This window comes from Aythya ferina, assembly GCF_964211825.1.
Source record: "Aythya ferina genome assembly, chromosome: 5".
Lineage (NCBI taxonomy): Eukaryota > Metazoa > Chordata > Aves > Anseriformes > Anatidae > Aythya > Aythya ferina.
Window position 1 is genome coordinate 50,219,183 of NC_140301.1, and position 13,834 is coordinate 50,233,016.

The 13,834-nt window shown below is 34.7% G+C and overlaps 1 protein-coding gene across 6 annotated transcripts in view; it reads right to left on the reverse strand.

Annotated features, from left to right (window-relative positions):
* Nucleotides 1-1,139: 1,139 nt before the first annotated feature.
* Nucleotides 1,140-13,834, reverse strand: part of DICER1 (dicer 1, ribonuclease III) — a 69,596-nt gene continuing 56,901 nt past the window's right edge. For all 6 annotated transcript variants that reach the window (XM_084522436.1, XM_084522438.1, XM_084522437.1 and 3 more), the window contains 5 exons: nucleotides 11,006-11,888; nucleotides 8,803-9,071; nucleotides 6,418-6,580; nucleotides 6,252-6,327; nucleotides 1,140-5,966 (listed from right to left, as the gene is read on the reverse strand). In XM_084522436.1, coding sequence (XP_084378562.1) covers nucleotides 5,801-5,966; nucleotides 6,252-6,327; nucleotides 6,418-6,580; nucleotides 8,803-9,071; nucleotides 11,006-11,888 — 1,557 coding nt within the window. In that variant the 3' untranslated portion in view covers nucleotides 1,140-5,800. The remainder of the gene's footprint in view (nucleotides 5,967-6,251; nucleotides 6,328-6,417; nucleotides 6,581-8,802; nucleotides 9,072-11,005; nucleotides 11,889-13,834) is intronic.

The window sequence follows — 13,834 nt, forward strand, 5'->3', positions numbered from 1 at the left end:
TATTTTTTTTTTTCATTACTTTTATTGTTGCTTTGCAGATCAAGAAAACACGCTTATCACTAAGTCAGGTGTGGGTATGTGGGAAGAACCCAGTCACTGCTGCTTTCTGCATAGCTTAAATTTAATTTCATCAGCCATCAGCAGCAGGAATACTTTATTGATTTCAGCCTTTGACTTTCTGGACAACTCCAGATGCTTCACATTACTAACCGGCATGGGATGGATCACTTCCTCTCAGACAAGTTTAGATGGCCACCCCACATCTTATTCCTCCACAATGAACAAGGTGACAACTTTTTTCTTTTTATTTTTATTTTCTTTCTTTCAATTTCTTTATTTATTTTCAGGCCCATTTTCCTGTTGAAAAAAATTGGGGAAAGAAAGTGTTCTGATCTGAGTTGCTTGCTAGAACTTGGGGACAAGGGCTGTGCTTATGTAGCCAACATATTTGAGCTTAAAGGACTTTAACTATCAGTGCCAGGTGAGGACGAGAAGCTGGAAAGCCATAAAAGAAAGGTGCACGTTACCTACTGCAGGTGCCAAGAAACTAATTGCACTGGGAAACTTTCAAAAAGGAAAAGCCCTGGTCTTATATTGATAGGTCTACCTCATCTCTGTGACACACTGACATTCAACACTGGTGCACCCACCACATTACTACAAAAATGTTTTCAATATTCAGGATATGTGAAATATTTAACGGAAAACAAATGGGAAAAAGTAATTAAAACCAATTTGATTAATTTGGGGACTATTAGCACAGATTAACATGGTACTCTTAAAACATGCTGAACTGTGCAAAGCTGTGTTTCTGAACCCTTGTACTCTGGGGCCTCCCAGCTCCAGCAGGAATTTTGGAGGTATAATGGTCAACACAGATCAAATTGTAGCATGTACCCCATCATTTTTAACCTGAGCGTCCCTTAAGAGTCGTCACATAACTATGAAGACAGTTCATTCATCAGAGGAAGAAGACATGCAGACTTGTATTTAAACTAGGTCAAGAAATAATGTTTTCACTTTTTTAGTTGTTTTTTTTTTTTTTTTTTTTTTTTTCAGATTGAGAGTGAGTTTTTGTAAACTCTAGAAGATTTATAAAAATATTAATAGGAACTAAAGACAAAAGCAAAAAGACAATACAAGGTGAACAGACCATAACTTTATTGGAGATATACTCAGCTACAATTATTACAAAAAACTATTAAAGGTAATTGTGATCCATAAGGTGCAGATTGCAAACTTCTGCAGCATGATTACAGTATGAATGAATTACATTTTATGTCCCTTAAAGACAGCTGCAGCATGTGATGGTAAATATTTTATTGTCCATCAAATTATATTTGTTATTCACTCTACTTGATTTCAACCATCTTTTCAGTCAAACTATTTACAATAAAAATGCCTGCAATTTCCAATTCTTGTTTTCAAACATTTTTCTCTCTAACTTGCTGCTGCAGTAAATTCTGAGTGCATCTACAAAGCAATTAAAGTAGTCTGTGGTTGCCATTCAAATAAATGAGGGAAATAAAAACAAGGAGTTTATTGGATAAAATTTATTTTTAAGAAATGTAGTTAGCTTTGACAGAAGTTAATTTTAACTGCTAGTGGAGTATACTACAATGACCTCTAGATATTTGCTAACATAATTCAGATTGAGTTACAATTGATATTTAGATTACATTTCATGGTCATGAACTGTAGTGTTTTAAGTTTTAAACCTAATATGAAAGTAAAGAAATTAACTTCTTGAAAATTAGAGCAGTTGGGAAAAGATCAATGTCAGTAATTAAGTACCAAAAAATCAAAATCCTTCTCGTTTTACTCATATAAAAAATACAGAGATTTCCAGGAGAATGTTTTTGTAGGTAACCCCACCAAAGGCATACAAACCCAGAATACTGTCAGACAGAAGCAAGTGTAGCATCACAGCAGATCTCAACACTATTTGTCATTGTCAGATTATGTGTAATGCTGTGACTGGGATACAACAATTTCATTTTCTATACAAATAAATGCATGTAGCATAGTTATCTCATACGCAGCAACATAAAACCCCCATTTTCCAGTTTATAGTTCTGTATTTACTTACAAGGAGAAGAATCCAAACTATATATATAAAAGCACAGGATCTTCAGGTTGTAAAAGAACGCAGTTCCATTAATTAAAATACTACTACATCAATTTGCACTAGCTGAGGATCTGGCATCTCATCCCTGGGACAACACTGTGTTTCTCCCCAGCACTGAAACTAGTCTGAATTCTTCCCTAAATTCTGTACTCTGCAGTCACAACATACTATTGTGTAACAAGGCTAAAAAATAATAGGCTTTTTCTGTATGGACTTTAGCAGCATCAAGCTGAACAAACACTTCAGAAGTCACTACTGGACACTCGATATTCAGACAGAGCAGAGATCTAGTTGTGGCTGACCAAATTCTAGGGACTGTCATCTTGCAGAAACTACATTATACATATATGTCGGTTTGTTCAGAGATAATTACTGGAGTGTCAGAGGTCATTCTAATTTTAATTACTTCACATAACAGTAAAATGATGTAGTAAAAAAAAAACAATAGCTTTAAAATACAACCAAGAGTTGTTACACACGTTCGTTGTATTTTTCCACATACAGTAAAAATGCCACAGACATTGCAAATGACCTATTTAAGTTGTGCAAGTAAATGACACATTGCAGGCATTATAATTATCTTTTTCAAATTCAGTAAATCAGAACAGCAGCAAGGCCAAACCACATTTTTCCTCTCTGTTAAGCATTTTTTTCCTTGAAATGAGGTAAAGCATGGTACCAAGTGCAATGCTTATTTGTGCTACATGAACAGAACAGCGCAAAAAAAAAAAGCCATAAAAATAAAAACGCAGCATAGTTAGGAGGACTGTTTAAAGTACAGTATAACAGGACTTAGATAAAAAAAAAAAACAACAAGGTTCATGCCAACTAACCCCCACACTATTTATGATGAGCCTGTGTGGTTGCTTTTGAAGATGGGTTGCAACAGTCTGCTTACACTTGTGCTCACAGCATGGCAAGTGATCTCTATCCCAACCTTCAAATGATCAGATTTAGGTCTTTAATAGCATACACTGTCCAATATCAAAACCATATCAACTGAAGGGTAAAACACACAGATGTACAACATGGAAACTAATATGAATTTTCTATCTCAAAGGATACAAAATATTTCAATGAGGTCACACTGGAAAAAATTACGGCATTTAAAATGCATTTAAAAACGCATCAGCAGCAGAAACTACTTTAATAGTCAGCCACTACACCTTTCAGATTTCCAATTCATAGGCTTTATCTAGTAACAAAGTGATCATTAAACTGTTCTGAAATACAGAGCAAATTCAGTTAATTTTCTTTGCATCAAAAGCACTCTGTACCACTTTACTGCTAACAATCACCTGAAACCCCTGAGAATCTATAACCTTATAACAATCAGTAAGAAATTGTAGGCGTTCAAAGACTAACTTAAATTTTAGTTGTCTGTAATGCAGTTAAAACTACTTAAGACTTTCTGGATGGTCTGATTTTATCTGCTGATCGATGTCTGGTGAGAAACACATAATTGCTAAATTTACTGACCATGTATTTTCTCTAAGAAACTTCACTCCGACCCTCTAGGAGTGAGCTATAGGAGGAAGAAAGAGCTATAACTTAAAGAAAAAGCTAACTCATAGCAATTTGCTTTTGAAAATTTAGACTGCATGTTTTCACTGTTCCATCTCATTCACATTTTTATGCACATCAAGACTTGCAGGTCTTAAACTTTGCTGTTACAATTTCATGACTGAAGTACCAAAGAAATGCTAGAATTTGTTTACAAGCTAGTAACAATGCTTTTTTCAAATACAGGAATGGTCCTTTTTGCAGAATGAAAAATGACTGAGATAGAAAATACCCAAACATTTGAAAACTGTATTTCAGAAAAGCTTAATGCCTATCCCTTGCCACTAAGGCTTTTTTTTTTTTTTTTTTTTTTTTTTTTTTAACTTAAGAAAGCAAGAGCTGACAGTTTTTGTTTTGTTTTAGTGTGCATTTTGTGAGGAAAGGAATAGGGTTTAAAAGCAGGAAGTACAGTATTTATCTGTAATTTAATACATAAGACACAGCATCAAGTTCATACTATTGTGCTGGAAAACGTTAAAACACCTTGCTCTGCTTTCTCAAACTTCAAGCATAATTAAACAGGGCAAAATTGCAGCAAACCTCTACTGATATTGGTGGGAGTACAAGACCCACAGCTTTTTAAAAAGGTAAATTAAGAGGTATTACAGTTACAGTGCAAAAATTAAAATTTCAAGCATAATATATAAACATAGCACCAAAACAGAAAAAAAAAACAATGCATGCAAAAAAAAAATAGAAGAAAAAGAAAAGAAAAAAGAACTGAGGTATTTAAGTGAAGAGTGCCTACATAAATCTAATTAAAGAAGTATAGGCAAAGCCTAAAAAATAAAAGTATGATTTCCCCCCACCCCCAGTAGACCAAAACATCAATGAGCTAGTTTCTCTAAATTAAGGACCTAAATCACAGATGTATCAAAAGTACGGCAGTTATCTCAAACATCAACTTTCATGTTATTTAACAGCACAGCTTTGGTAGGTGAAATATGCATGCAACTCTGAAAAGTACAGTAAGAAATTTACGTGGAAATATCTCTAAGTGTAAAGGTGCTCCATTCATTAAATACGTAACCAATTGACTAAAAAATCTGCAGCATATTTTAGGTGTGATATGTCTAAGGTTATTTAGTTAGAGTGACAACTTGCACTGTGCAATTATTCATTACTGTTTCCAGTATTGGAACTATCTAGCTTGCAGGTTTGTGTAAAATTGGAATTTTAGCCAAAGACCATATTTTGTTTATGGTATAAAAAAATCTGTAGACTAACCACCTCCTCTGAATTGTTAAAAATAACCTAATTACATATATATGAATACAATTTCTATTATAATCCTGTAATAACTCACAGCTATAGTAATGAGTTGTACTGTAAATATAGAGCTGTATCATTGTAAAATGCATAACAAAATGACGGGAATGTAAAACAGCTTGTTCCAAAAAAGATCAAAAATTAAAGATTATTAATGAGGGTTTATTTATTTTTAAGGCAAGAACCTTTTTTATGCAAGACTATGTGGCATAAGGAAATTGAAGTCTCGATCTACCAGTATGCCAGCCATTTCAGTTAAAATCTGTCCCTAACAAATAAGTGCAATAATGATTGGGAATGTCATCTTAATGTAAAAAGATGACATGGAGGAAAAAAAAAAAAAAAAAAAAAGGAGAATACTGGCACACTTATTCTTTCTTATACCCAATCATCCAGTACAGTTTATCAACTGCTTTATGACTGGCACTAGTGCACAGATTGAAGAGTTTCAAGATTACTATATATAAATCTAGCAACTGCATTAGGCATAAGCTCCCTGGCCTTCTAACACTAAGCAAAGCTGTACTGACAATAAAAGTAAACCAAAAAGACCTGACAACAATTATTCTGAACACTTGCTAAATGTCATCATTAAAGCACTCTTGTGATTAAACAAAGCAGAAGTGAGGAAAGAAGACAAGATTGTGTTTGCGCAAAAAACTAACTACAATTAGTTCCAAAATTTTATACATGTTAAATGTTTTGTTAACTATTCTGTTATCAAACAAACTTTAGATTCTGTCTTCCAATTTGTTCCTCTCAACATCAACATTTTTAAAAATTTGCTTTTTTTTTTTAAATGTGTTTTTTCCCCATTTTATTTATTTTTTAAGAGGAGTCTCAGCTGTTTGGGACCTGAGGTTGATTTGCTTTGAGGCTTCGTAGTGCTCTTCTTGCAGCTGCAGATTTGGCAATCCTGTAGCTTCTGCCAACACCTTTAAACTTTCCCTTTCCTACAACTTCCACTGTTACTCTGACCTTTCCATCGTAAGTTCTTTCTGCAGGACTGCAAAAATATACACAAGAATTACTTACTGACTAGGCAAGTTAATGTGAAACACAAGACCTACTTTCTCTTTTCTACATAAGTAAAAGGAGCATAGTTAAACAGAAATCATTACTTTTCTCAGAAAGTTATACATGGGGAAAAAATGAACACAAAGACCATCTTAGCTGCTTAGTGCAAATAAGATTAAAAGTCACTCATGACATTTAAAACTATTCAGTAGTTTACGAAGCACAGCTTAAAAACATTTTAGGGCAGTTTATACCAAAGAAAGTGTATTCTTACCTAAATTTGGCTGTCTCTGGCTCCATTTCCAGCAGCTCTCGCACTGGGGAACGAGGCACATTAGCAGAAAATTTTTCTGTTAAAAAATAAATAATAAAAATGATGCTTGTTCTTTTCATGACAGATGGCACTTAATAATTTTTTATTTTCTGAAAGCTGACATTACCTATTAATGGCCTCATCATTGGATAGTACACTTGCCAAACCATTTCCAAAGACATTCCACTATCCATATAAATGGCACCAGCAAGGGACTCAAATATATCCCCCATGGCCTTTGGTACTTCAATGTCTTCCTCTTTTTCTTCATCTTCTTCAGATCTTCTGAGCTGTTTGCAATTACAAAAAGGGAGAGGGGGGAGGGAAAGGGGGAGAAAAGAGAAAGACATTTGCTTCTTTTAAAATAAAACAAAGATCTTCAGAAATGTAACCTCTCTTACATCCTATCCTGAGCTGCTTCCTTTAAGTTTTTCATTGACAACTTTCCACAGTGAAATTGTTCTTTTATTCCCCAATGAAACCATGAAACCAAGTTGCTGGATATATCATTTTTCAAACGTGGAAAAAAAAATCCCAAACACCATTGTGTACAGAGGACTTATATGCTTTGTGAATTCCTGCTTTAATAATTCTGTAGGATTTCACCATGGGTCTGTTTTTTTCCCCCAATAAGAAACAGACTTGGCTCTATCAGTGAATACTAGCAAGATACTCATAACAAAAGAAGACTTCATACATTAAAGACCTCCTAGAAGGAGTCTTTAAAATCTCTAAGTCAAATCCATGGATGAAAGTTGGATGCACCTTACCTTACCTCAGAAGACCTGCATAAAATAAACATTACCAAAACAAGCCATGGATAACTGATAACCCACCCAGCATTTCTACCTAAAATCAATTAGCAAGTCAAACTTGATGTGTATACCTTCCAAATAGGGGTTTCAGATTGAAATGAAATGGTTTGTGTTTTGAATACTGTATTTCATACCAAGTGCAAACTGAAGCACTTTAGAATTACACAGAACTTAAAAAATAGAAGAGAGAAATTAAGAGCTATAAGGCAAGGAGCAACAGATGTTTCAGGAGTGAGATCTGAAAAAAGAAAAGCAGATGACGTGGAGACACACATGGAAACCAGTCTAGCTGGCATGAACTGCAGAAACAAAGACTCTTGCATTAACTGTGATGAAATAAGAGTTTCAGTAATTCAGTGCCAGACCAAGATAGGGAGCAGGCATAGGGAGAGCGAAACAAGAATTTTATTTGAAACAGCTATCTCACAATTTGGTTGCAACTTCAGTGGAAGTTTCTAGGCAATCTTTTTGCATACCAGCAAAAACCGAACAAAGCTAAGAATCACTGTTATGAGCTTGTAAGATGAGTTTCTAACCTTTTTACTTACATTGCGATGAACACAGGTAACAGTTTGATCTCTGATGTGAAATAATCTGTATTATCTAAGTTTCAATGAAAATTTTTCTTAGTCAATACTTTTTCAACCTTCCCATAAAACATACGGATTTCGCTTTCTAACAGATGCAAGGGCAGTAAACACATAAGGAACTGAAGCCTTGTGATTCCCAAGCTTTAAATTGTGTATCAGAAAGTAGAAGTTACTAAAGTCAGGGAAAATGTGTTTATCTAGCGCTAGTGTATTCTCAGAATATTTTCTAAAGATTAGTCATAGTTTTTCAGAAGACAAACTATTAGGAATATCTATTTGATAACATTTTTAAAAAAAGGATGATATCCTTCTCTTCCAAAACGCTGGTTAAAATTTGACCCTGAAGGCCCTTGCTCTCAAACATTTTCTGAGCAGCTTATCTAAAGGAGTTGGTTTTAGTCCATTCTTTATTAAATTTTCATTATCATTATTTTCCCACTCGGATACAGATATGATCTGTGCTTGCGAGTCTTCAGTTAAACTCTTTATCAAGTGGTTTATTTGAATGATGCTTATGCTTCCCTGTCTAGCAGATACAAGGCTTTTCGTTTTACATTTCAAACACACTGGAGTGCAATGCGATGACACCTGCTCCAGCAAAAATCATCCAGAATAAAGAGTGAGAATTTCTTATACAGTGTGCTAAATTAAATAATGCCAACCATTGTGCCAAGATGGTATTGTTCATAGCGTTACATAAATATCCTACCCTGAGTTAGCACTATGTGACTTAGTGCTTCTTCATTACAATTTTATGGTATAGTAGGTTTCCAATCAATCAGCGAAGAAAGCAAGCTAAGAACAAGACGGGGAAAACACTCTAATAACAATGACACAAAGGTGAAAATTAAATTGAAATTAATTGTCACAGAAAAATATATAGGCAAAACTGGTCTCAAATTGTTTTCTGAATGTTTTTATGTATGTTATACCTTCTGAAGCTTGTATTTTACTCTGCATATTGAATGCTTTATTACTGGGAGCCACCTGCTTTTTTGGCTGCTTTGTATTTAGAAGTGAAACATTACAAAAATGCACATCATGCTAAAATATCCAATAGCATGCTACAAATCAGATATTCAAAACATTTTTTCTACTACCACTAACCTCAGAATCCATTCCTTGCATTTCATTCTTTTCCATCTGAAACTGCACAAAGTCATCGATAACATGAAACAGTTCAGGAGAGACAGCTTTGAAGTACTTGTGGTAGTCGTACTTTACAGCTAGTGATGCAAAAATGGTATTATTGACTAGAGCAGATCGCAGGTCAGTAAGAACTCCTGGAGAATGTTGCCGTGGGTCTTCATAAAGGTGCTTGGTTATGAGGTAGTCCAAAATTGCATCTCCCAGGAATTCTAAGCGCTGGTAACAATCTTGAAAGCATTGGAAATAGAAGAATATATAACAACAGAATTAAGTTTAGCACACACATTCTTTCCAGGCCTTTCTGGAAAGGAGGTTTGGTACGCTGCCCTGTGAATTCCACAAACTATCCAATGCTCACGGAAGACAATGTATATTTTAAAAGAGGTATCATCATTATCTTTGAGAAGGTTGTTAGTGAATTATAAAAATAAGGAAAAAAACACAAGTTTTATTTAAAAATAAAGCTACTTTTAAACCAAATGTTAATTTGTCAGGCTAGCAAAATACTTTTGTTTATAAACAATTCATGCTTATGCCCTATTGTGCTGAGAAACATGCACAAATAAAAAATCAAGAGACTCTACTAGGAAATTAATTTGAAAAGGATGACAATCTTCTGAAAATGAATAAAAAAATCACTACATTAAAAGCAGGGGGACATACAATGAGATTTTTTGATGCAATTGGCCACACATTTAGAATTCTCTGAATGCACTGAACCAAGATTCCCATTCAGAAGGGGCTCTTTTAAGCTGACAAATAAAATTGGCAAGCTTTCGCTGTTTGGAAAATTGACAAGGGAGAGGGGAACGGAGAGCTACGGAGGTCTATTTTTAGAAAATAAATAAAACCACCACCACCAACTAAACCTCTTGAAAGCAAACAGGGATAGGTGGGAAGAGAAGGAAGGAATACAAAACTACTACTTGATAGTGAAATGGCAGTAGGAAGCTGCTTTTACAGCAACTGAATCTAAGATGCTGTCACATCACAACTAATGCTTCTTAAGAAAAGAAGCTTTGCCTGTTGCAGCAACTCCGAATTATCTTATTTGTTAAATAGAAAAGGGAGTGGGATCAAAAGTTTTGGCTACGAGCAATGTAATTTCATCTAGACACTATGCCCCAATGTTTCTGTTCACATGTATAAAAAGGAATTATCTACCTTCTATATGTTTTGTGAAGCTTCTGTAAAAAGTAAATGTACTTGTAAGCAATACTACTTCAAATGAAAAACCAAAGGAGCATTTCAGTGTTTCGTTAGGACCATTTCTCAATGTATTATGTTTTCAAAATGACTTATTTCTTTAATTAAAGCAGAGACTTCTCACTCCTTGGAATAAGAAACCAATTCACTAAAGGGAAAAATTCAGACTGGTGACTGCACAGGCATTTGCCATTCAAATAGGGTTACATGTTATAATAGCAAAATATTTATAATTTTAGAAAGAACAAATAATTAATTAATTAGTATATGCAAAAGTAATTGAAGAAGATTACAGACATACAAATTTGGATTGCTGTTAAATCTTTTACAAGATCATGTACCGAAACATTAAGCAGTCTACCTGAAATTAATATTTAGTCTGATTTAGTAAACTGCTTCAGTATTTACTCAATAAAATACCTAGACTTAATTAAGCCTTCCAATCCACAACCTCAGATTAAAATCTCTGTATTTCACTATTTTAGAGACTATTAAGCTAATAAACGTTGTATAGTCTACACTTAGTCTTTAGAAGTACAGTCAAAGTGCAATATTTGGGGGATTAAATTATGGGACAAAACTGGTAAATGTAGTTGCAAAACATGATCTCTGCTTCTAGAAGAATTGTGATTTTCTGGATTTACATAGGAAATTATCACAGCTAAATAAAAATCTAACGTATATTCTATGCAACTGATACAGTGATACAGTGTCAGAGATTAAATTTGTTTCTGTATCAAGTCAAAATATGAATAATCCTTGAGATACAGCTTCAACAAGCTTCTAAATCAAGGCAAGATACTGTTTTCTAAGATTTTCTGTTAAGAGACTGTTGACTTCCTAAAGTAGCATGTCAGATATTAAAAAAAGACTACATAGAGGAACAAACACAACATAAACTACTTCTCTTACATTCATAATATAAGAAAAAACAGTTTTCTTTAAGATAACTTACCAGTAATGGTATTATAATGGTATGAGGCATGAGTAAATGCCTGAAGAAGATAAGCCTTGTTCTTAAAACTGTAGTTTATTTTCTTCTCAAAGTTTTCAAAACCAGAAATAAGGTGATTCAGGGTTTTCTCAGCATCTGGGTGATCAAACATACACCTTGGTGGAATCTTCAAACAGCCATACTCCAGGTCTTTATAAAGAGAAGGCTCTGAATTAGCTACAGAAGCAGAAACAGAGTTTGGTGAAAGATTCTTCTGCTCACTGTTACAGTTCTCTCTGGTGGCACACAAAGTGCTTTCCCAATCAGTCTTTTTAATTACAGGGAGCACCTTCAGCCCCAATGAACACAGGAAAAGCTGAGCAGCTCTTTCACCACAGCTGGTCAGATAGCAGCCCAACAGGGCTTCCACACAGTCTGCAATGCTTTTGTCAGCAATACACTGCTCTGTATGCAAGTCATATGAGATAGATTGTTTTCCTGCATCAACACCACAGTTTTCTTCTGATGGATTCCAGAAGCCCACTACAAAATCATCTTCTTCAACAGCCTTGCTAGGATCCAGATAGCACATAGCATCCCAAGAGCTATAGTCAAAATCATCAAAATCTGATGAAAACTGAACGTTACCCAGGGATGACTTTTTGGGTGCTTTCCATTCATAGTTCGAATCAGTGGTTGAAAAGTGAGAGAGAGAAATTTTCTTCACAAAAGCCCCTGATCCCATTAACATATTATCGATGAATTTGATATGCTCCTGATCGTACTCCAAAAAATCATCTTCAAAGTCTGGTTCTTCCTTGGGTAACCTCCACATTAGGTCTTCATCCTCTTCATCATCATCATAATCCTCAAGTTTACCATTGGCCAACAAATTCTCCTTTGTCTGTGAAAGAACACCAAAAATATGGTACTGAGGAGGAAAATGAGAAGCTCTTATTCCAGAAGTGTCATAAGAATATGACTTGAGTAGTATCTGCTAATAATAAGCCTGACTTTTTTTTTTTTGGTTAATATTCTTAATGACATTGTCTAATCAGATACACAATACAATACAATCTCAATTAATACTAGCATTCTAAGACTGGAGCAATTGTCTTGGAACACACCATTACAGGTTAAGTTATAAAGGTTTTGTATGTTTTATGTACAACACATGTACTATGTTTCATAGGAACTTATGCTTATACCTATATCCAATGCACACACAACTACTCAAAAACTACTAAACCATGCCTACATGCATGCCAAAGAAAACTAAAGAAAAAATTTTAGTAAATTAACAAGTTTAGAGACTTAAAAAAAGAACAGATTTGGGCATATCCTTCTTTCTGGCTACTAAGAAAGGCTACTGCAAATGTTTCAGCAACGTAATTTTGAAGATTCTTTCTACATCCTTCTATGCCAAGTAGAAAGGGGCTCATAGGGTTCACTACAGTCATAATCACCATAATCTCAGTTTGGGGACAAATAAGCTGAAAACACATTCAATGAAACACTGTAAGAACCAACTTGACCCTTGTGCTTCAATAATCATCACCTGAAGTAGCAATATTTATCTATCTCACATACAGTTAGTTGCAAATGATCTGCAGTGTACTCAGCAAGCTAATAGAAAGTAAGATTAATGAATCTGTGTAGTTGATTTATATATTACAGATCAAAAATAGGAGCCTAATACCAGTTGGCAAGAATTAAATGCTTGTGTGGGAGACTGTCTTGATTGCATGCATCAGGGATTGAGTAAGTGATCTTACTGCTTACAGAACCAAAATACAAGTTAATAATTTATGATTTTAACAAATATGAAATCTCTCCAGTTTGTCATATGTTTTATATTACCAGGATTTCAGCAGAGAACCTCTGGAAAAGCAGATAAATGGCACACGTATACAATATAAGTTTTTGTTTTGTACTGAAATCAACATAAACATTAAATCATGAAGTAAGATTACAATGCAATGTAAAGGCAACAAGGCAACTAGTATTAATCCTAACCTTTAAACAACTACTTTTTTTTTTTTCAAGGCTATGCTTTCAGCCTTACTTACTTAAAAGAAAAGTTACATTTGTCACCAATTTTTTAATACATAAATTCATATCCACAACAGTAGAAGTACAATATCTCATATCTCTTCCCTCCTCATATGGAGTGAATTGGTATGGACTGAAGTAAATGATAAATTGAACACAGATATGCCCAAGCTATACAATGCTGTACAATTTGCTATGGCCCCAATCCAGGAAAGCACTTAAACATATCAGCTAAATGCACAAGTAGTCTTCCTTACATCAAAAGGACTATTCACAGGCTCAACCCAGCATCATTGATGTCAATGGGAATTCTGCCACTGAATTTGATAGGAGCAAGATCAGATTCAAAGTGCTTTTCTGGATTGGGTCCTGAAAGCCAACACCATTTTGAATCAAGTGAAACAGCCTCTATCTGCCCTCAATCTATGTATGCTATACCAAAATCTCAGCTATCTAATCTTGTGAATCTGTGAACCAGATGGGGACACCTCCCTTTGGGCCAAACACACCATTCCTTAGAGGGGTGGATGGGTAGCAGCCGTAAGGTGCACTAACAGCACTTGAACCCACACGTTGATCAAACGGATGGTGACCTTCGTCGCTACGGAGCAGGCTGTCAGGTTTAGTAAAGACTGAGAGGAAAAATGTTTCCTGTAGAAATTGATAGTTCAGATACATTTGCCAAAAAGTTCTGCTGCTGTAACTACCCGTTTCACACACACAAAGCAGGGATTTCAGTAACTTTAATTGTTCAGTACCAAACTACAAAGTTTGATTCAAGTAGTTATTTTGGACACC